We start from the raw sequence: 23,114 nt of genomic DNA, 5'->3' as shown, positions 1-23,114 counted from the left end.
TTTGACCCGCGTTGACCTACTGGTTGTTGAAGCGTATTATTACATGTACGCTGCAACAAGGGGGTTGCAACAGGGGTTTTTTCTACTAGTGGCACTAGAGTATCAAAAATCTTAAACCCCCATATTTGGAAACAAATTGTAAAAAAGTACATGGAAATAACTGTTAAATCCCCTCACCTCTTTCGCCTAACTCTTCTCTCTCCTTGATGGGTGCGTGCCACCACCGGCGTCTTCTGTCCCTCGCGCCGCCCCTTGATCTTTCCGTAACTGGTGTTGTCGGAGCCGGTACGGCTGCTGCGTCTTATGTGTTGTTGTTGCTAGCTGTCGTTATATTGTTATTGTTGTTAGTTGGGGAAAGTAAACCGGTGGGGTAAAATGGAGGGAATTTTTTTTTCTTTTTTTTTTAATACACGTGTGTGACACGTGTAGGTCAACGCCGGAATCCAAGAGTTGACCACCGGAAAATCACTCCTGGTCCTTATTGACAACAAAAAATCACAATTGGGCCTTCTTTCACCACTTTTTTTAAAAGGTCATTTTTGACAATTTTTTGATTCTAAAAGGTCCTTTTTGACAAATTTTCCTATTTTCTTCCATGTGTTTTAACTTTCTTGGAATTAAGTATTCTTGTTTGGTTGACTATAGGAAGTTAGAATTACCATGGAAAATTCTACTTACCTAGGGGAGACTAGGTAATTAAGCAACTTCCTCCATTTTAGGGAAAGTAGAACTTCCTAGGAAGTTTCACTTCCCATGCTCATGTCAACCAAACAATTACTTTGCTCTTCACTTCCTAGGAAATAAGACTTCTCATGCATTAGAATTTCAACCAAACTAGTCCTTTATATGTGAAACTAGATTAGATCCCGTGCACGCACGGACTTTGATATTTTTTTTAACAAAATATTTAACTGAATATTTCTCAAACTACTGTATAGTTATAACATTTTTAATATACTCGTTTAAATTTATTCATCTAATATGCATATTTAAAATGCTAATATGACAATTTGACCAAAATATTGAGTGATATATTTTTCATTATTAATATAGTGATTTGACTAAAATATTACCAATTTAGAATAATTATTATTACGTTGTATCTATTATTGCCATAATTTATAAACTAAAATTTGTTTCCATACATAAATAAGGAATAGTTTATAAAAAAAAGGTAGAGAATAAAAATAAAATAAAACAGATACACTTTTTTGGGAAAGTGATTTTTGACGGGAAAAAATCGCACCAGGAATTGACACGTGTCATTTCCGGTGTCTCTTTTAGTATATAGTAATAGATTACTGTTTTATGAGATTTTGTATTCGAATCTGTTCATGCAAAGGACTCTTTATGATTTCTATCATTACCATATTTTTACGAATTAGTTTTTTCCCCTTACAGTACTGTTACACATTTAAAGGATGCACAAATTCTTATTTACATGGGTTGTACGATAAATATTGTATACCGAAATTAAAGTTAATGTAAAATGCTTAAAAGTTACCCTTATATACGTAAAAGTTATCTATTTTTTAGTGATAAAATTTTCATTTTAATAAAAAATATTTCTTCAAAATCACTAATAATGTATAAAATTTATCATTTAGCCCTTTAAAATATTTATCTATCATCTTACTTTTTAAAAATATAAAAATTAAGAAAATTTGGTAAAAGTTAAAGAAAATTGGGTAAAAGTTATGTTGGTGTACAATAAATTTATTGTACACCCAGTTCATACAAGACCTTTTGTAAAAAATGTTATTTTCGCGTGGAAAATCACCTCGTGCCCGAGCTTCTCGCTTCACATATGAAGAATGTATTATGCCCATAGTGAACTTCCTCTCGTTTTCCCCCACACATGGTTTGCACATGTGACAAAAAAATGTGATGAAATGCGCCTCAAGGGTGCGTTATCCATCTGATTTTCACTCTTTTTTTTTTTTTTTAAAAACTTATGATCTTTTCTTAACTTGCTTAGTTATTAATTATAAAGTATTCTTATTTTTTCTAAATTTATCTTATCTAAATTTATTATTTTCGAAATAAGAGGAAATGCAGTCAGCTCCCCTTGAGAGTTGAGACTTTGGCTTCTTTAGTACAAGCATCATTCACATGGGCCCAAGGACACATAACCTGCATCACTGCATGGATATCTTCACTCAAATAATAAGCCCATAATATAACGTCAGCTCTTCCTCCAAGTAGGAGTACAAAAGGGCTGTCAAAAAGTGACCCGATCCGAGAAATTGACCGAAACCGATCGATATCCGAATCGTATATATCCGAGAAGTAGAGCCTTTTTAAACCGATCTGAACCGATCTGAAATCCGGTTTGACCCGTGAATCAAAGACCCGAACCCGATCCACTAGCAACCTGAGGAGATCCGTAACTCGAGTAGTATACGACTAGTTTTAACCGAACCCGCATCCGACCCATAACAACCCAAGTCCGATTTTACCCCATATGATTATTTGACAAAGTTCCAACAAAAAATTTAATGATTTTGCTAACCCCATGAGAAGATTGAAATTCAATCACACAATATAGATAACCTATTTATCAGAGATTAAAGCAAATGTCATAACAATTAACAAAGTACAAAACAGAGCTCTTAAACCGCAGCTTTCTTTATGCTCTTGCATTATGCAGTATTTCTTGGGAGAGCTAGCAGAAAACAATTTCCAATCTTACTCGAACGTGTGACGATTTCTAACAGAACATCTTGCACAGTAGTCCCGTACAGCTCGAAGAGTCCGGGTAACTAGTGAGGTATAGTAGAAGAGAAAAACCATAAAAATAGCCCATAATGCAAAGACTAGGTGAGGTGACTGAGATACCACGACTGATACACCTGTGGTAAATGCTAACATCAATGCACCCAATGAAATGATATTTAGTATACGGGCTGTAAACGAGTGAGCCTCAGTTGTCCAGGTAGATTCCGTACTTACAAGAGAAAAGTAGCAGAGTATTGCAACAGCAGAGCATGTGAAGGCTATGGCATCTGAGATCAAGAATACTTTGAAGGCAGCCTTACTTTTAAGCACTGCCATTCCTATATTCTCTCCATTGTTTTGATTAAATCCGCCGGGGACTGTGAAACCAGCAGCGAAAGATACTGTTGCAATCAATGTCGCCACCAAAGAGTGTCCTTGAGCTTCTTTTCTGAGCGTCACAAGTTTTGATTCTACATTACTATTTCCTTTCTCAACGTCAACTTCTCTTTCATATTTGTTAATTCGTTTTCCTCTTGGTGCCATCCAACTTCTCACTTGCTGTATATTATTCTACAAATTAAACATAATTAAACAATATATTCACAAACTTAATTGTACAAGACATAATAAGAACTTACTGAATCGGGATGAATGGTGGGAATTTTGGAGGCCAAGATATCCCCAACGGTAAGATTTTGTTTATTGAATGCCTTGAGGTTGAGGAATGAGTTATTTAATCTAGTAAAAATTGGAAGTCTAATAACACAAACATGGCTAGAGGTAGGAAGAGCTGCGGCGAAAAGATGGAGAGGCGTATTCCCATCTGCATCTTTGTCATTAAGGAGAACATCAAAGCGTCCTTTTTTCTCTACCAAAGTTTCAGTTTTAACGAGACAGCCCCACTTGGCAGCATAGTGTACCGCATTCTGCCCATGATCATCTACTATCTCGATGCAGTCTGGACGGCATGCTATCAGCTTCTTTATGGCATACCAATTACTCCGAAGTATTGCAATGTGAAGGGGGTGTTCGCCCCTTGTTGTCTTGAATGTATAGTGTCGATGATTCACCAATCTCTTCTTTCTCATACTGCAAAAGGAGCTTAAGAATACGAGCCTTTGTTGATCTCTCCAGCAACACGGTGGAGTGGAGTTAGCCCCTCATTGTCCTGAACCCTCATTAGCAAGGTTTCTTTCTCCAACATCTTTCGCACCATCTCTGGTATGTCCAAAATTAAGCATGCAATTTATATTTGTCAGCAAAATATCGTCTAGCAATAAGAATATGTCAACTTACTAATAGTATAGAAACAAATCAAGAACATGAAGGTTAGGATAAATCTGTGTTGATCCAAATGGTTTTGATTATGACAAGCAAACTTTACTAATATATGCTTAAAGTTTCTATGCTAAGAAAACTAGAAGTTCCAAAGTAGGAACAAAAGAAAGTCAAAGCATGCAGACTTGGACAATCAGAGAAACCGATCAATCAAGCATAATTAAGGCCCTGTTCTTTTTGTCTTGATTTCAGTTTTAGGACTTATTTCGCAGTTCAGTTTCAGTTCAGTTCAGGATCATTCGGTTCTGTTCAGTTCAGTTTAATTCAATTCAATTCAACTTAATAATAATAATATTGTAATAAACATAATTATTAATTATTAAATATTAATTATTAATTATTGTGGAGTAATTATTAATTATTAAATATTAAATATTAAATATTACTCCCTCCATTCTTTTTTGTTGTTCCACTAAGAAATGTTGGGTGGTTTTTAAGAAAACTGGAATCTTTGGTTGTATTGGGATGTGAGTAATGATTGAGTGTAAGAATAATGATTAAGTGTAAGAGATTATATGTTTAAAATAAAGTAAGGAGAGAGAAAATATTAAAGAAATAAGATAAATATGAGATATTTTATTATTAATAACAAAAAAAAACAGATTAAATTCGAACCCGAAAAATCAAAAAATATTCGACCAAAAAACCCATAAAATTAGACAAAATTCAACCAAATTCAACAAAAAAAAAATCAACAAAATTCAACCAAAAAAACCCAGAAAAATCAACAAAATTCGACCAAAAAACCCAGAAAAATCAACCAATTTCGACAAAAAAACCCAGAAAAATCAACAAAATTCAACAAAAAAACCCCCAGAGAATTAGACAAAATCAACCAAGAGATTCAACCAAAAGTTCGGCAAAAGAAACCCAATATTTCGTAAAAAATCAGCCCCAAGATACGACCAAATTCAACCACAAAATTCGACCAAAATCAAGACAAAAAGTCGACCAAATCAACCCAAAAGTTCAACAAAAATCAACCAAGAAATTCGACAACAATCAACCCAAAAATTAAACCCAAAAAACCCAAACATTTGACAAGAAATTCGACCAAAACCAACCAAAAAAAATCAACAAAATTCAACCCAAATTTCGACCAAAATCAACTCAAATTTCGACCAAAAAAAAGCGGCCAAAAATCAACCCAAAAAACTCAAATCAACCCAAAAAAATCAAGCAAAATTAAACCCAGAAATTCGACCAAATTCGAGAAAATTAAACCCAGAAATTCGACCAAATTCGAGAAAATTAAACCTTGAAATTCGAGAAAATTAAACCCAAAATCAACAACCAAGTTCGACCAAATTTAACCCAAAAATTCAGCCAAAATAACGACCAAAATCAACCAAAAATTTCGACAAAAATCACCCAGAAAATTCGACCAAAAAACACACAAAAATAAATTAATACCCACTTGATCTTTACTATCACTCACGATTTTGAGGATTTAGAGGTCAAATTCGACCATGAAAACTCTAGATCTAGAGTTTTTATGGTCGAATTTCACCATCTAAAGCCATAATACATGCGGCGGAGGTTTGGTTGGGGTGGCGGCGACGATCTCACTTCTAGATCTGAAGAACAGAGATATGTTTTGGAGGAGAGAGTGAAAAACGTGAGAGGAGGAGAGAAACAAGGCAAGAAAATGAAGAGAAAGAGAGTAAGAAAATGAGAGAGTGAGAGAAATCAGAGAGGTGAGGGGGTGAAGTGAATGAGAGAGAAGTGAAAGGGACGGGTAGTGGGGTGGGGTTATGGGGAATGGTTAAATAATTAAATAAGGGTGGTGGGGGAAAAAGAGGGTGGATAAGGGGTAGAATCTTATGATTTTTTGGCAAATAGTGGGGAATTTTAGGGTAATTTGGTAAAAAAACCGTGACAAAAAATAGTAAAGATTCAGTATGGGAACAAGAAATAGGAATGCCAAAAAAGGAAACGGGAAAACAAAAAGGAATAGAGGGAGTAGTTATTAGTTACTTTCTCTATTCTTATTTACATGACACAATGGGATTTTAGCCACTATTCACATAAACATCTTTGACTTCCTTTTGTGGTTTATACATAAGAAAAAACATAGTCGTGTGGGGTTGTATTAGATTCGTATCTGTAAGTATTATTTAAATATCAATTTTTTGTAATTTTTTCCGATACACAATTAGAGATATTAATGTTTGATATCGTGCATTGGTAAACGTGCCTAAATAATTGTGTCATTTAAAAAAGAACGGAGGAAGTATTAATTATTAATTATTAATTATTAATTATTAATTATTAATTATTAATTATTAATTATTAATTATTAATTATTAATTATTAATTATTAATTATTAATTATTAATTATTAATTATTAATTATTAATTATTAATTATTAATTATTAATTATTAATTATTAATTATTAATTATTAATTATTAATTATTAATTATTAATTATTAATTATTAATTATTAATTATTAATTATTAATTATTAATTATTAATTATTAATTATTAATTATTAATTATTAATTATTAATTATTAATTATTAATTATTAATTATTAATTATTAATTATTAATTATTAATTATTAATTATTAATTATTAATTATTAATTATTAATTATTAATTATTAATTATTAATTATTAATTATTAATTATTAATTATTAATTATTAATTATTAATTATTAATTAAGTTAAGTTAAGTTAAGTTAATTTCAGTTAAGTTAAGTTAAGTTAAGTTCAGTTAAGTTTAGTTCAGTTCAGTTCAGTTCAGTTCAGGAGAATTCAGTTTAGTTTAGTTTAGTTCAGTTCAGTTCAGTTCAGCTCTAAAGAACAGGGCCTAAGTTTCTAAGGGGGTACATGGTTCGAGAAGTTTCGAAGGTGGAATAACCAACTTACGGAGCAACATGGAACATGAAGACAGGAAATAAGAGTTTATTTTCTAAGATTCAGTTATGTATGTAGTAGCTTGAAAGCTTATGGAACAAGGTACTAAAAGATGGGTTTATTTTTTAGGATTCAGGTAAGTATATAGTAGCTTGAAAGGTTATGGAACAAGGTACTAAAAGGAATTTGGAGGAACTGAATGTGATCTTAAAATAGTAAAATAAAGTTTCTCTAGTAAGATTAATATTTTCTAAAGAAAGATTTTTATAAAATAGAAATAGAATTTTACTGTGAAGAAATAAAATGAAAAAAATTTGTTTTGGAAATTCACGTTTTCCTATTCCTGCTCTTTTAAAAGGAAATTATGTTGAGAAAATTCAGGCACGTCTAGCCTTGACTCCCACATTCTCAGCAATTGAATATGTTATGGGGACATGCCTAGAATCATGACAACATGGTCGTCAGTTGAGGAGATTAGGGAGGAGTGCTTAGGAGTTTCAACCCTATAAAAGAAGATCTTATCATGCATTCCAAACTGTATGACTCTCGCAGTCATTTCGGTATAAAGTTGTTGCCCTATAATGAAAAGAGTTTGATTTGAAATTCCTAGTGGGTCGAGGTTTTATTTCCAATTAGGCCTTGGAAAATTACTTCGTAAAATCTCTCTTGTATTGTTTATCTACTTGTTTATGTTCTTTATAATTTTGCAAAAAATAGTCTAACAAATTCCATTTTACAATTCATCCCCCTTTTATAGTATTCCATCTGAATAACACGCTGGCTCTAGAGAGTAACCCGCACATATTCCATTTGCATGAACTAGATACCTGCATTTAGTCATGTATGTTAGCAATTAACTTAGCATCCATTGACTTGCAACTTAGTTTCTTTGGTGAGACATGCATGACTCAAACTCTCAAAACAAAAGAGCGTCTCTCATAAGCGATTTATGAGTTCTTGTTTTAGGTTTTCATATTCTAGAAATTTCAAGTTATCTCTTCCATAATCTTACCCAATCAGATTTAGTTTCTTGTTAATCTCTCTTGGCAGTTGTGTTAATTCTTATTTGACACCTGTGTTCTCATGCAAGTCTACCTTTACACTCGTCTTTAATTTAGGACTTCTTCTTAGGTTATTTCTAATCAAAACTCAAACACCTTCTTTCTACTCTAAAATATTCTCTGTTTCCTTCTAAAATCTCTGTCTTTTTCTAATTAATCTCTGCTTTGTCCCTTTTCTTTTCTTATTCTGTTGTCTTCTAAATAGTAGTTTATTATGCCTCCAAGAGGGAATCAGTACAATTGGTCGCATCATAGGATGGGTGTTTTGGTAGAACCGCCTGCACCTCATCTTTTAGGACCTCCAATTGATTGGAGTCTTTCTGTTATTGGAAGGTTCTATGGTCCAAGCTCTCCTCCTTTGTCTGTGGTGCAGCACGTCGCAGATACTCAATGGGTTAAGAGAGGGCCAATTCGCATCAGAAAATTAGGGAATTTCTTTGTGTTCCTTTGCACAAACCCGACGGATAGAGAAGCTCTGCTGCAAATTCAATCTACAGTGATGGATGGTTCGTTGATTTCCTTCCGTCGTGGCCATGACGAAGTTGTTCCTCATCTTCTGAATTTTGACAAGGCTAAGCTCTGGGTGAGGGTGCATGGGCTTCCTCTCCGTTTCCTTTGTAACACCCCCGATTTACTAACTACAAAGAAATAAGAATATAAAAGACTTTATAATAAATTTGCGGAAACTTACACCTAAATCGGAGGTATCACCGCCACACTTAATCACATTGTCAAGTGCTAAGGCTTACAATACTCAAACTATTACAACTCGATTACTAGGTGGTCTATTTAAACTAAAAGTATTAAACGGTCATACAAGACAAAACGATAATATTGAGCTCTTTCAACTTGTAATTGCATCTTTCACGATCCATCTGCTCCAGTCAATCTTGACTGCTCACCATAGTGGACAAATTCCAAAAGGATCGTCGCAGGGCCACCATAAGAAAAAGACATGGCCGCAAACACACATAACAAATAAACACACACGTCAGCAAAAGCTGAGTAATCAACGCTTATTAAATAAGCAGACATATAATAATAATAATAATAATAATAATAATAATAATAATAATAATAATAATAATAATAAATAATAATAATAATAATAATAATTTAACAAACACATAAGTACAAATTGATAAACAATTCTTATAAAACTAGTACATATAACCATAAGTAACAAGGGTTTATTTTTAATTTCTTATAAGTTCACCATTTGAGTATTGTGGATCGAGTCCACCACCCAATAGTATATATTGAACTATTGGATGTAACCACCAGAGAGATGTCGCGTCCACCACCCATTAGTATATATTAAACTATTGGATGTAACCACCAGAAAAATGTGAATCTAGTCCACCACCCAATAGTATTGGACTATTGGATGTAACCACCAAACATGTCTTAGTCTTTAAGTGTGCACACCCCCCATTGAGTGTTTTTAACTCAATAGAGTAGATTAAGCCTAGGGTCGTGCTTATGGCTCCGACCAAATAATAAAGCACAATGTGCTTTCCAACCGGTTCATATATTATCTTAAGAGAAATTGTACTACAAGATGATCAATTATCATCCCAAAATGATTAATCTAAACTTCCATAAAAATAATGTTGTATAGCGTTAAGCTCGGAGACTAATAGAATTAGACGTATGGTACAATATAAAACACTTGTAGCATTACAGTCTCAATCTTATACGGCTACTATGCTAATTCACTTTATCAAGTATTAGAAGTTAACATATAAACAATGCAGCTGTAACCCATATAAGCATATATCAAAGGCAAAATAATCTAAGTCATGTACAAAGATCTCATTGATAAATCAATTAAGCAAACTTCACATATAATATATGTAACAACTTCTAACATTACGAGAGTACACATAATAATTAATATATATAAATAACTCAGTAATTAATATATATAAATAACTAAATAGACTAGGTGCGTGTGATTACAACTAATAATATACACGAACAATTAGAAGGGACTAAGTGTGATTACTAACTATTAATTAATAAAGCCAAGAAACTCTATAACGATCTAAAACTCTAGAATATATAGATTGACCCAATCCAAATTTCCAATATCAATCCACAAATAAACTAGACCCTTAGATATCTACACATATACAAAATAATAGTGATTAATATAATAAGAAATCTAACTCAACAATATTATCCATGAGTTGAGCATTTATCTAATATACGTTATCACATTATTCACTTATAATTAGACATAAGATTTATACTATATATAACAAACAACTCCAAAGACCTATACATGATTATATATAATAATCAATACTTAATTACGAATAATTTAAAGAGACTAAGTGTGCGTGATTACCTTCCCGAAATTAATATACGATAATGTACGCAATGAACACACACACTCAGGTGCGTGCGGGGTAGCGAGATGATCATCTTACGGTGACAGTGTGCTCAAATTTTCTTGTATGCTTTTGATAACCAAATAATCAATATGATAGATCAGTATGATGAAAATCAATGGTTGCTAAAGTTATTGGGTTAGATGTGAGGTAATACGCAACTAATATATAATGAATGAAGAGGATTTGTTAGCTAGGGTGAAATTACGGCTGCACAAGGTTTACATAAAATAATTAGGTTTAAAGGGTTATATATAGGTGCTCGTAATAAGAGTCCTACTAATTTTAAAATAGCGTTTTTAAATTTCTGAAAATATTAAAAGGGACTAGCTAAAAACGGATATAATTATATTTTGACTATAAAATATATTATACGAAATTATAAAATATTGGGATATTACATCCTTGATATTCAATGGGGTGTGCAAGCTTTGCGTCATGTAGGTGTAATAGAGCAGATTGATGGTGGTAATGAAGATGTTCCTCCGGAGCCAGAGATTAGGGCTTTGATGATTGTTGATCTCTCCCAACCTATTGTTCCAGGTTGTTTCTTGCCTTTATCCTCTGATCAAGCTATGTGGGTAGACTTCAGACAGGCCCGGCCATTGGGCGGTCTGGTCGGATACACGGCACCGGGCCCAAAATTTAGGGGGGCCCAAATTCTTTTTCGCCAGTTGCATTAAAACTTTAAAAAAATAAAAAATAAAAAATTAAAGCATCTTCTTCCCTTCCCTTCCCTTCCCCGTGAGTTCAGTCAAACATGCAAACCCCAACTTCCTAAAATAACTCTTCAAATTCTTATTCTCTCTCCTTCTCATGATTTGATTTCCAAAAAATAGTCAATTAATTCTCTTAATTCCCTTAATTATCTCTCCTAAAAATACTCTAATTGACTGAATTCTTCTCCTACCTTCTCTGCAATTATGAAAAAAGTACCGTTCATCCTTGTTTTCCTCTCTATCAATTCATTCTCTGAAATTACCCATCTAAATTCATGGTATTCAACGGATAAATTTCATTTATTTATATATGTATCAAGAAAATCTCTTAAATATCAATATCTACTTCGAATTATTTTCAATTCAAATAGCCCTTCATTCCTTCAATAACGATGCAGTTGGACCTGAGGCTCTGAACTATAAGTCTATAATCAGGTATATTTTCTCTCGCTTCCATGGCTTTTTGTATTTATTTCATCAGTTTTCAATTTTTTTCCGGCCGGTTTGATTTTGTTTCTTAACATCAGTTTTTGCAGATTTTATTTTGTTCATCTAATTTGGGGTAAAATTGTTAGATATTTTTGTCTCCGAAATTTCATTTTTCACGTTTTTGTTCACCGTTTGAAATAGATTTGTTTTTATTTTAATTTGTTTGGTTTGAACTTAGATTAATATGAGATCTTCTCTGTTTCATGTCACTTTATATTAAAGAGGGGAAATCGGGAGTTGCAGTTCGTTATTGGAAGGCCGGAAGCAATCAATTTCTTCTCTTTCTTCGTTTGACAAGCATTCAATCCAGGTTGTATCTATCTTTCTCAATGATTTTATTGCTATAATTTTTATGTATTTTTGAATTGTTGTTTGATTGTTCAATAACTTGGTTAATTAGTTTGTCTTTGGTTTTGTTGCCTTAGATTCTGGTTTGCTCAGGACAATCTGTTGTTGTTGTTGTGTAGGCCAGTTGTTGTTCAGGCCTCTTGTTCAGATGTGTTCCTGCTGTGCAAGCTTACTGCAGTCTGCAGGTCTGCTTGACTGGTGTAGCGGTGTACAGGCTGTCTGACTGAGTGACTGATGCAGCTGGTGCATTGTATCTATGTTGTTGCAGTGTGTATTTGTTGATGGTGTGTTGTTGTTGTGCTCTACTACTGCAGTGTTGCTTGCTCTGTTGCGTGCTTGTGCTCTTATCGTAGTTAATTTGTTGATGGTGTAGTGGTGTACAGGCTGCCTGACTGCAGTGACCGGTGCAGCTCCTGCATTGTATCTTATGTGATTTTAGTTTGGGATGCGGGTTCGTGCTCCCTTAGCGGTTTTTTCTGTTTGAATGTTGTTTAGTTTTTACCTTTTGGTAATAAAAATTATCTTATTTACCAAAAAAATAAATAAATAATAGGTTTATAGTTAATAATTCCCCTCAAATTGTTTTTAGGGGCCTCATATGAGCTTCATTGATAAGCTTAACACAGGGCCACCAAATTCTCGGAGCCGGCCCTGACTTCAGATATGAGGGAATTTTTAAATTTTGTAAAAAATGTGGAGGGGTGGGTCACTATACTAGTAATTGCTTATTAACTGATTATGTTGCTAGTAGAAGAGTTGGAGCTTTTTATGATAGATTAGAAGCTAATGGTTGTACTATAATGCATGGTTCCTCTCATCAACCTCTTTATTCGAATGTGGTTGAAGGTCTCTCGGACCCTTTTTCCAATCGAAATACAATGCTAAATTTGTTGAATTATCACTGGATGGATGATTGGGACCCTAATCAGTTTCATGGGCATGGGGGAGATGATGATTTTGGGGGGGGGGGGGGGGGGGGGGGTGATAATAATGGTGGTAATGGGGGAGATAATAATCTCAATAGTTCTTCTCCAAATGGGTCTGCAGGAGGTTCAGATAGCTCTTTTCATCCGGCTTCCGATCACTTCTCTGATGGTGATGTGGAAGGGCATGATAATGGCAGTCATATCAACTCTCCACCGCAGCAAAATGGTTTTTATGATCCTCGTTTAATTCACAATAGTGGTAGAGTTTTCTCAGGTTCGGTTCGTATTAATCAAGATACTCTAGCAGATTATCCTCCTCGAAATTACATGGACCCAATTCCATGTAATTCGACCTTTAATGTTAGAAGGGGAGGTCCCTTTAGGGTATATGCCCCTATTTTTGAAGGTAATGCAACTTCGTTTCAGGGTGGTGCTTCAATTGAACATGGGTTCACTTTTCACTTTGGTAGAGACAATGCCACCTTTGAAATTGGTGAGTCTTCGAGACATCCTGGGGGTGGTAATGTTATAGATGTTTCAGAACCTCCAATGGAGAGGAATGTTCCAACAGGGAGTAGGCATCAAGATCAAAATCAAGAAGGTGGAGATGGCTATGTTGGAGATACAGTGTTACAGCATAATAATAACAATCAATTTCATCAGCAACAAGATAATATTGTTCATGGTTCGCAGCAGTTAACAGCTCCTGCTCTGTTCAGTGAAGATGTTTACCCGAGGCATTATGTTTCTCAACGTCAAAGAGACCCTTCCCAAAACTTTGTGGAAGGGAAGCCACAAATTTTTTATGAGGGGGTTTTTCATTCCATTCCGAGTCCTCGAAGGTTATATATTAATTCCCCTCCTGCTCCTGTTTGTATTAATCGGCCTCGTTTCTTTTCTGAATGTTTGGCTCAACGTGGTGGGGGGTTCTCTTTACCTACTCCTATGGTTATTCCTACTAATTCAATTCCTGTGGCTGAGGGTGTTGTTGCTGAGAAATTAGTTCAACAGGTTAGTAGTGAATCTTCTGGTGATCCTTCGACACCAAGGGAGTTTAAAACTCCTTCTCATTCCCCTACTACAAGTTTGGTGTCAAAGTTCGAAGCAAGTTGGCCTAAGAAAAGATCAAGACCTGGTGGTTATGAAAGTGAAAGAGGTAGCTCAGTTAGGGAGGTGGCTTCTCGTAGTCTTTATTGTGACACTGATTGGCAGCATAAAAGGAGGAAGCTTAGATTAAAAAAATTGAGCTCAAAGGTGGTTTCAATCGTTGGTCGAGAAAGAACAATACCTTTGTTTTGCATTCTAAGTGTGTTTCTGATTTGGATTTGGCAAGAGACTTGGAAGTTAAAGTTCGGCACGATATTATTAAGGCTTTTGAGGGGTGTAAATCAGGAAAAGGTAAAAGGGGAAAGAAGCAAATGGTTCCAGAGTGTAGTAAGAAGGTTCGAATTGGCAAGTCAGGCAATCTCCATATAAAGAGCAGTTCAAGTCCTTTTGAGGGTATGTCAGTTTCAGTTGCTTCTGAGAGCTCCTATTCTGTCAATCAAGCGAAGGCTAGGCCTTCTTCCGCTAAGTGAAAACAATATGCTGGAATTGTAGGGGTTTAAATGATATTAATAATCCTAAACTACCGTATGTATTTTGGCTTTTGCGTGTTAATTCCCCAAAACTTTTGTTTTTGTCTGAGACCAAGATGTCTGTCTCAAATGCTGTAAATTTGTTCAAGTGTACTAATCCTAGATTTTGTAATGGGGTAGACTCAATAGGCAGTAGGGGAGGCTTGCTTGTGTTAGGTTGGAGTAATATTGATGTAAGTTGTGTACTTAGCTCTTCTAATTATGTAGTTTGTAAAGTTAATGAATCTAATGGAAATTCTCACTATGTGATCTTTCTTTATGGTTCTCCTATATTGGATGATAGGAAGAGTGTTTGGGATGCTTTATTAAGAATTCTCGTTTTGTATCCTAAATGCTTAGTCCTAGGTGATGTAAATCAAGTTGAATATTATCAGGATAAGTTAGGAGGAAGAAGTGAAATTGAAGGGTGGGATGAGTTTAATCTTTTTCGTTTAAATAGTAACCTTCTTGAAGTTCCGTTTTCGGGCCCAAGTTTTACTTGGACTAATAAGAGGGAAGGTAGTAATCTAATTTTGGAACGTCTTGATCGAGGTTATATGTCTAATGAGTGGTTTGTTGATTTTCCTGATAGTAAAATTTCAAACCAACCTTTTATTGCCTCGGATCATTCGGCTATTATTTTTGAGAACGATTGTGTTTTATTTAAAAAATCGAGACCTTATCAAATTGAAAATTGGTGCCTTCAATTTTCTGAGGTTTGCAACTTAGTTGATGAAGTTTGGAAGCAAGATTTTCATGGTTCACCTAGGTTCTTATTGTCTCGAAGATTAGTTAAACTTCGTCTCAAAATTAAATCCTGGTGTCTTAACAATAAAAAGTTTTGGGGTGTTAATTGGAAAGTAATGAATGAGAATTTGGTTGCTTCTGGTATGAGGGTGGGAAATCTGAATCAAGCTGAGGATTATATTGCTAAGGTAGATGAAGCCTTTTCAGAGGCTTCGATTAAAGTTCAATTCTGGAGACAAGGAATGAAAGAAACCTGGATAACTGATGGTGATATTCCGTCCTCCTTGCTTTTTTCTAGAGTTAAAATGAGGCAGAAAAAGAATGAAATTTTAACTCTTAAAGATCAAAGTGGTGGTTGGGTGGAGGGACAACATGAAGTTCAGAATCTAGTAGTTGTTAATCTCAGAGAAGTCTTCAAAAGTGATTCAGTGATGCAAATTAATGATGATGTGGAAATGGTAATAAGAGAGTTAGGCTTGCCACAAATCTCAGCTAATCAAGTTTCTTTTCTAGAAAGAGATTTTTCGGATATCGAAATTAGAGATGTTATGTTTTCAATGGGAGATTCTAAATCTCCAGGGCCTGATGGTTTCACTGCGGCCTTTTTAAAAAAGCATTGGATCAAGGTAGGGTTGTCGGTTTGTGAAGCAGTTCGGAGTTTTTTCTCTTCAGGCTACCTTCTTAAAGAATGGAATCATTCGATTTTGGTTATGATACCAAAGAGAGACTTTCCAGAGGATACGAGTCATCTTAGACCTATAAGTTTGTGTAATACGGTGTATAAATGCGCTTCTAAGTGTTTGGTGGTGAGATTGAAGGCTCTTCTTCCAAGCATTATTTCACCGTCTCAGCATGCCTTTATTTCTGGCCGTTTCATGGCTGACAATATCCTCTTGAGTCATGAAGCTATTGATAAAATAAATTATCATCATAGGGGGAGAAGTTATCTTGCTTCGTTGAAAATAGACATGAGCAAGGCCTATGATAGAGTTCATTGGGACTTTCTTATTCAAGTTTTAAGGGGTTATGGTTTTCCTCAGCATTGGATCCGATTGGTTCATCAATGTATTTCGACAGTCTCCTACAAAGTGCTAATTAATGGCCACACATCGGAAAATTTTAGGCCTCGTTGCGGAATTCGACAAGGTGATCCGTTATCTCCTTTTTTGTTTCTTTTCTGCATGGATATTTTATCTAGAATGTTGCAGTTAGGGAATGATCTTAAGCAGTTTACGGGGATTAAATTGACTAGAGGAAGCCCGCAAATGACTCATCTTTTCTTTGCGGATGACGCTCTTCTTTTCTTCAATGCTACAAATGAAAGTTGTTGTGCAGTCTCGAACATTCTTCAAAGGTTTTGTGGAATCTCAGGTCAACAACTTAACTTGCAGAAATCCCTTTTTAAAGTAAGTCCGAATACTCCTAAGGAAAGTCGGCGTCGTTTCAAAGGTATTTTAAAGATGGAACTGGTTCAGAATATAGGAACACATTTGGGAGTTCCAATTGACTTGGTGGGAAAGAAACATTCCAATTTTCAATTTATTGTGGATAAGGTTGCTGTTAAGATCTCAGCTTGGAACTCTTGCAACCTTTCTCAATCTCAGAAATTAGTTTTGATTAACTCTGTTCTTCTTGCTATGGCTTCTCACGTCTTCAGCTGCATGGAGATTCCATTGTCAATATCGTCAAAGTTAGATTATATTATTACTAGATTCTTCTGGGCTGGGAGAGCAGGTTCAGGTTTTCATTGGGTTAATAGGATAACTTTGCAGCTTCCTCGAGGTCTTGGTGGTTTGGGAATCCGGAATGCTTCTTGCTTGAATAAAACTTTACTTATGAGGCAGGTCTGGAGACTTAATAATAACCCTCTCTCGTTGTTAGCTGGAGTGGTGGATAGGAAATTTTTGAAACCTCTAAGGACCGGGATTAAAGCTTCTCTTATTGGTAGGCGTCTTTCTTGGGGTATGAGAGGGTTAGGTAGAGCTTCCAACCTGGTTCTTGAAGGGTGTAATTGGAAAGTGGGGAACGGAAAGTCAATTGTTGCAGGGAGGGATAAGTGGGTGAATGGAGGTACTCCAGTTTTCAGTTCTAATGTCACTCTTAGGCAAGCTAAGGATTGGAAAGTACACCATTTCTTGCTTCCTTCTGGGGAAGGCTGGAATTTAGCAGAGATCAATTCTAGTTTTGAATTCTCGGATGCTCGGAGAATTTTGAGTATGGAACTTCCTTCTTCTAATGCTGAGGATTTCCTTTATTGGAAATACCATATATCAGGTAAGCTTTCTGTTAAGTCTGCGTATGCCATGTTAGTTTTAGGAGATTCTAGTGACTATGGGTTGAATTCAGAGTCCGTTTTCTATAAATCCTTATGGTCGATGAAGATTATTCCTAAGTAGAAAATGTTCTTTTGGAAGCTCCTTCATAATGGGATTGCTACTAAGGCTAATTTAGGGAGGAGGGGTGTTCAGCTGTCAACGGTGTGTGACGAGTGTAATGCAGGAGATGAGGATCTTCAGCATCTTTTTCGGTTTTGCAAGTTTGCTCAGGATGTTTGGAGGAGTGGTTCACTCGCTATCCATTCAAATTTCAATGAAGCCATGTCTTTCCAAGAATGGTTTCTGTTTTATATCCGACGATTTCAAAGTCAGGATGGTAAGAATAGTCCAAGGTGTTTGTACTTTATGAGCACTCTTTGGAGTTTATGGTTGGTTAGGAATAATCGTGTTTTTAGAGGTCAATCTACTTCTTCTTCGGCAATGCATAATTGTATCAAGTCAGGTTTGGATCAAATTTCAATATTGCACCAGCATCCATCACCTTATTTAAGGTTTTTCCATCCTCCTGAAGTGGATCCGATCTTTCCTCCGGGCTTTTCTAGGATTATCTTATCAGGGAGTGAAGATGGAAATCCCACTACTATAATTGTGTCTGATGGGTCTTGGTTTAAAAGCTCTAAGATTGCTGGTATGGGCTGGTATTTGGATAGGCAACAGGTTCCAAGTGATCGAATTTTAGGGGGTGCGCAGCCAGGTTTGACAAGTTCTGCTCTCCACTCTGAGGTTTTAGCTTGTTTATTAAGTCTGCGGTGGGCGTCTCAAGCCGGGTTTAATAGAGTCTCAATTTTTACTGATTCTCTACGTTTGGTCGATTTACTGAGATCGATGGAGATTGCGGATATCAACCTCATCTGGACGCTTGCGGAAATCCAAAGAATTGGAAAGACCTTTCTACGGTGCTGTATTAACAAGGTTGATAAGCAGAGAGTTCATCAGGCGCACAAGCTTGCAAAGGCAGCTTCTACTTTATGTTTGTCGTTTTGTAATTTACCTTAAATTGCTTGTTTAAGCTTATGTCAAAAAAAAAAAAACACGCTGGCTCTATGATCACGTTAGATCATGTTAGTGATTTATCCCATGTAATATGGAGTACAAGCTAGCATGATGTTTAATGCGCATACTATTTCATTACTTCGTATGACAGTATGAGTCCCTGTTCAATGGCTTTTGACAAAAGGCATGATCCTTAAACCATTTGACTCTTTAACATAAGAGTATTTTGGGATTAGGTGCAGCCGCGGTAGGCTAAGACACATAGTTTGTTATAATAATAATTTTTGGGCTTTAACCATCAGTTTAAGCTTTTGGTTGAGTTGGTCCTTTGACTTGGTATTAGAGTCAGTGTGACGCAAAGGTCACGAGTTCAAATCTCATCCAATATTTCGCGCTAGATATGAGGAGGCCTATGTTGCATCCACATTTCAAGGCCCAAATGGTTTTCTTACAAGGGGACGTAATACCCCAAGATTAATTTTATACTCTATCATTTGTCACGAATATGTTAAAACGAGGAGAAGATAAAAGATAATATAAAGTACTTTGTGTTTAGGTGATGAAATTAAGCAATAAAATACTCCTAACATTTGGACGAATTCTATGTTAGGAAGATGGGTTGAATATGTACATAGATGATTAGGTGCAAGAAAACAAAAATTTGAAGGATCAGCTTCAGAATATGTGGGAAAAACTATGTTTAAGAAAACAATATGCAAAAAAAACTATTTTGGTAAAAGGAACAATATTAACAAAAATTCCCTAGCATACGTAGAAAAGAAATTATTCCGTCTGTCTCGAATATTAGTCTCTTTTGGATGACATTATTTACAATTGGAGAGAATCTTCTAATTTCTTTTCCAACACGTATTTCAAAACATATTCATGTGAAATCTAATTTGGTTCGTCTTAATGTGTAGTTTAACAATATCAAATTTTTATTTTTTTCTAGTATACGTATTTGGAGATATTTACATTTAAATATTGAGTTGAAACGAGTTAAAAAGTTAAAACATGACTGATATTTAAGATACAAACTTTTATATAAGACGGCCTTACACAAAAGACCCTAAAAGACTCTTGGTGTCATATAAGTTAAGCAATAAAATCAATTAGTTAAACACTCGAACTAATTAGTTAAGTACTGAAACCAATTAGTTAGACAAAGAAAATAATTAGTTAAACGCTAGAATTAATTAGTTAAGCAATCAAAGTGGTATTTCCGGTAAGGCGGTCTTACACAAAAGTTATCGTATTTAAGAACAGAGAGAGTATTTAAGAAAACAGTTACAAAGAAGAGGGTGAGGAGTATGATTAAGAAAGCCATTGTCCTACATGAATATGTGGGTCTGAAAGGCTGTAAGCACACAGTTACAAAAAAAAAGGGTGAGGAGCTAACCTGGTTTACCCCATTGAACTGCAGCGTGGAGTGGGGTGCGGCCACAGGGACCTTTATGATGATAACCACCCAAAGCTGATGGATGACAATTGTCTAAAATCATAGCCACCAAAGTAGTAGATCCCCTCTCAGCAGCAAGATAGAGTGGAATCTCACCTACCTCGTTAGCTTCATGTGGCCAATTATTATCTGCCTCCAATAGCAATTTCACCACAGCAGCATGACCCTCCCGAGCTGCATCATGTAAGGCTGTATCCTTGTTCTTGTTGACCACCCTCATCATCCTCGTCACCTCCTCTTGATTCACCTCCCAAACCTAGCAGCCAGGTGCAGAGGGATGTCACTGTTGTTGTTCTTCTTCCACAACAACGAATCTCCTACTAGAACAACTACTAGGTTAGATTGTTGATCTTTTTATTTTATAAAAGTTACTCAAATATATGATCATATAACTAATAACTGGCTATGGTACCTTGATGATCGGTGAGAATATCTTTAATGAAGTCGATGCAGACTTTGTGCTTGTCACCCTTGGACGCTTCATGGAGCGTTTTGGCTACATGAACGTGGAGGACATTGTTTCCACTTGTTGTTGTCTGTTCCTTCCAATTGGAAATACAACTCATCTCTTCAAATAATCCACTTGATGCTGCAAGGTATAGTTTAGGTTCCATGCCTTTCAGATTGATTCTAATACTACTATTACTACTACTACCACTACTACTTGTGCCCTGCTGCTGAACATGATTTGCTTGAAAATTCCTCCCTGTCAATGCCATGATCATTACAAATAAGATCAACTTCACGATACTGCAAATTCAGTATTTACTTCGAATAGATTTGTTTTCGTTTTAGTACTCCAATTATGCAAAACCTTCTTCAGGTTTTCAAGCGCGGTGAATTTTTGTGGTCAACTGTCAAAGCAACGGAGATATTCTCGTATAAGAAAGGCAATATCCCTGAAGCTTCGAAGAATGGAACTAGTGAACTCAAGCAAAAGCCAAACAGACTTGTTCTAGAAAGTCATTTTAAAATATTAATAGTTGACCAATGATGACAATTCAAAAAATCCATAATATATTAATAATTAATTGTTGTTCACATATTAACCCGGTGCATCCCCCAAGCCCAAATACCAGCGAGTCGTTGTGACTTATTTGAACGTGATAAAAAATAGTTGAGCAATGATCGATGAGGAGGAGGAAAAGTAGTCTAGTCTCTAAACGCTCTACCTTTGATCAACTTCTGAATTTATTCGTCACTATTCCGTTTATAAGTTGTAAAAACATCCGTAAATATAGAAGAACCCTAAGGCTCCGTTTGGTAGGGCGTAAAACGTTTTCATGGAAAACAATTTTCTCCTTTTCAATCATTTTACGTTGTTAGGTTGGGTAAGGGATGCAAATTGTTTTCCATGACTCCCTCAAAGGTGGAAAACAATTTTCCATGACTCCCTCAAAGGGAGGGAAACCACTTTTCCTTCTTCCCTCCTTACCTCCCTCTCCTTTCTTCCCTTCAACCTTCACCATTTTCTCCCATTTTCCTTTAAGGTACCAAACAAAGGAAAACTAGTTTGGAATTGTGTTTTCCCTTGAAAAATATTTTCCATGGAAAATCGTTTTACAATGAAAACGTTTTACGCCTTACCAAACGGAGCCTAATTACTCGTATGACCTAAATAAGACATTTTGATATAGAAGGACCTATGAGCTCAAACTAACACAAGGGTATTTTGAGCTCAATGTCACGAGCCATCTCTAAAAAGTCCCCACACCGAGGCAACAAGGCATCCAAGGCAGCATCGTGGTGCATCGCTTGGCCGCAAGGAAGCAACATGGGCCACAGGGGCACCCATGCGCGCTGGCAGCTGGGAGGAGCACCCACCCCCTATAGAGGAAAATATTGAATTAGCTATAATTTCCCAGTGAACACGCCTGTGACAGTAACGTAATAATGGGCTGTTTGGTGGGCCAAATGAGCTTGGATTGGGCTCAAACTTGGGGGTCCCACATATTTTGACCCAATGAAGATAATGGTTGGGCCAGAATTGGGTTTCGAGGCCCGCTTGGGCCCGATGGTGCAGCAAGGTCCTTGGAATGCCTCCGGAAGGCTCTAGAATGCACTTGGGCATTCTAGCTTGGATTTCTCTAGAGCATTCTAGCATGGATGACTCTAGAACACTCTTGTACTTACTTGTGTGTATTTTCTAGAACCCTCCATGTATTTTCTGATTTTCTTAGGAGGTAGGAATATTCTAGAAATGTATAGAGAGCTCCTTTGAGAGAGCCTTGTAGAACATTCTATAGAAGAAGTCTCTAGGCCACCAAGGCACTATAAATAGGCCTTGGCATTCATTTGTACAAAGCATCAAACATTTGTAATTCTCTCTCAAGCAATACAAAGCATTCTTTAAAAGACCATACACTTTGTGCCTTAGCATTTTCCACACAAAAGCTTTCGTAGCATCACTTAGCATCGAGCAAGCATCGAAGTGCCTTGACTAGTTAGTCCGACGGGTGTGAGACGCTAGTAGGCAGCGTGTAAGACTAAGGAAAGTAGTCAGCACGTGACATGTGGTATCAGAGCAGCGACGATCGTAGGAGCGGTCTTGCTGAAGTTGCGTTGTGCTAGTTGCTGTGTGTACGAAGGTTAGGTGCGGAGCAATCTGATCATGTCGGGAAACAAGGAGAGTGTTGTTGGTATTGGGTCCGTGGTCCAGGAGACTGGGCGGAAGGGTAGTCGGACCAACATGCTTGAGGAAAGGATGGCCAAGACGGAGGTGGCCGTGGGCGATCTACAAGACAGCGTCACCATGGCGGAGCAAAAGGTCGACGAATTCAATGGGACGTTGGAGGACCTAGACGGCCGGGTCAACACCCTTGAGTTGGGTGCTGTAGAAGTAAAGGAGGCAACCCAGTTGCTTGTCAATGAGGCTGCCGACGTTATGCGGAAAGAGATGAGCCAACTCAAGGAGTTGTTGATGGGGCAACTCCAGGCTATCCAAGAGCGGGTTGAGTCCATGCAATCGGACGTCAACCTATGCAAGGCGGTTGTGGCGGGGGCTGCCACCGTACGGGAGGGACCAAGGCTAAAGGTGCCCGAGCCGCCCAAGTACTATGGGAAGCGTGATGCTAGGGAGCTCGACAACTTCCTATGGAGCGTT

General features: G+C 36.3%; 3 protein-coding genes across 5 annotated transcripts; 1 reads left to right on the top strand and 2 right to left on the bottom strand.

The window, feature by feature from the left end:
• Nucleotides 1-2,557: 2,557 nt before the first annotated feature.
• LOC110780387 (protein ACCELERATED CELL DEATH 6-like) lies at nt 2,558-5,436 on the bottom strand. The gene is made up of 2 exons (XM_056838586.1): nt 3,357-5,436; nt 2,558-3,288 (listed from the first exon to the last, which is right to left on the bottom strand). The coding sequence occupies exons 1-2, from the start codon at nt 3,804-3,806 to the stop codon at nt 2,689-2,691; spliced, it is 1,050 nt and encodes a 349-aa protein (XP_056694564.1). The 5' UTR covers nt 3,807-5,436; the 3' UTR covers nt 2,558-2,688.
• Nucleotides 5,437-8,631: 3,195 nt separating this feature from the next.
• LOC130469361 (ankyrin repeat-containing protein At5g02620) lies at nt 8,632-20,957 on the bottom strand. 2 transcript variants are annotated; one of them, XM_056838590.1, is made up of 3 exons: nt 20,424-20,957; nt 19,952-20,331; nt 8,632-8,876 (listed from the first exon to the last, which is right to left on the bottom strand). In XM_056838590.1, exons 2-3 carry the CDS (start codon nt 20,232-20,234, stop codon nt 8,827-8,829), a joined length of 333 nt encoding a protein of 110 aa, XP_056694568.1. In that variant the 5' UTR covers nt 20,235-20,331; nt 20,424-20,957; the 3' UTR covers nt 8,632-8,826. The 2 variants fall into 2 exon arrangements, with proteins under 2 accessions (XP_056694568.1, XP_056694565.1); XM_056838587.1 differs by having other exon boundaries at nt 19,952-20,328; nt 20,424-20,956.
• On the top strand, nt 10,989-12,345 carry LOC130469364 (uncharacterized). Of its 2 annotated transcripts, none has more exons than XM_056838594.1 (3): nt 10,989-11,532; nt 11,809-11,896; nt 12,059-12,345. In XM_056838594.1, the coding sequence occupies exons 1-3, from the start codon at nt 11,408-11,410 to the stop codon at nt 12,155-12,157; spliced, it is 312 nt and encodes a 103-aa protein (XP_056694572.1). In that variant the 5' UTR covers nt 10,989-11,407; the 3' UTR covers nt 12,158-12,345. The 2 variants fall into 2 exon arrangements, with proteins under 2 accessions (XP_056694572.1, XP_056694570.1); XM_056838592.1 differs by having other exon boundaries at nt 12,054-12,345.
• Nucleotides 20,958-23,114: the final 2,157 nt, after the last annotated feature.

This window comes from Spinacia oleracea, chromosome 1, assembly GCF_020520425.1.
Source record: "Spinacia oleracea cultivar Varoflay chromosome 1, BTI_SOV_V1, whole genome shotgun sequence".
In the NCBI taxonomy this organism is placed as follows: domain Eukaryota; kingdom Viridiplantae; phylum Streptophyta; class Magnoliopsida; order Caryophyllales; family Amaranthaceae; genus Spinacia; species Spinacia oleracea.
This window is presented reverse-complemented; position numbering and strand designations above follow the sequence as displayed.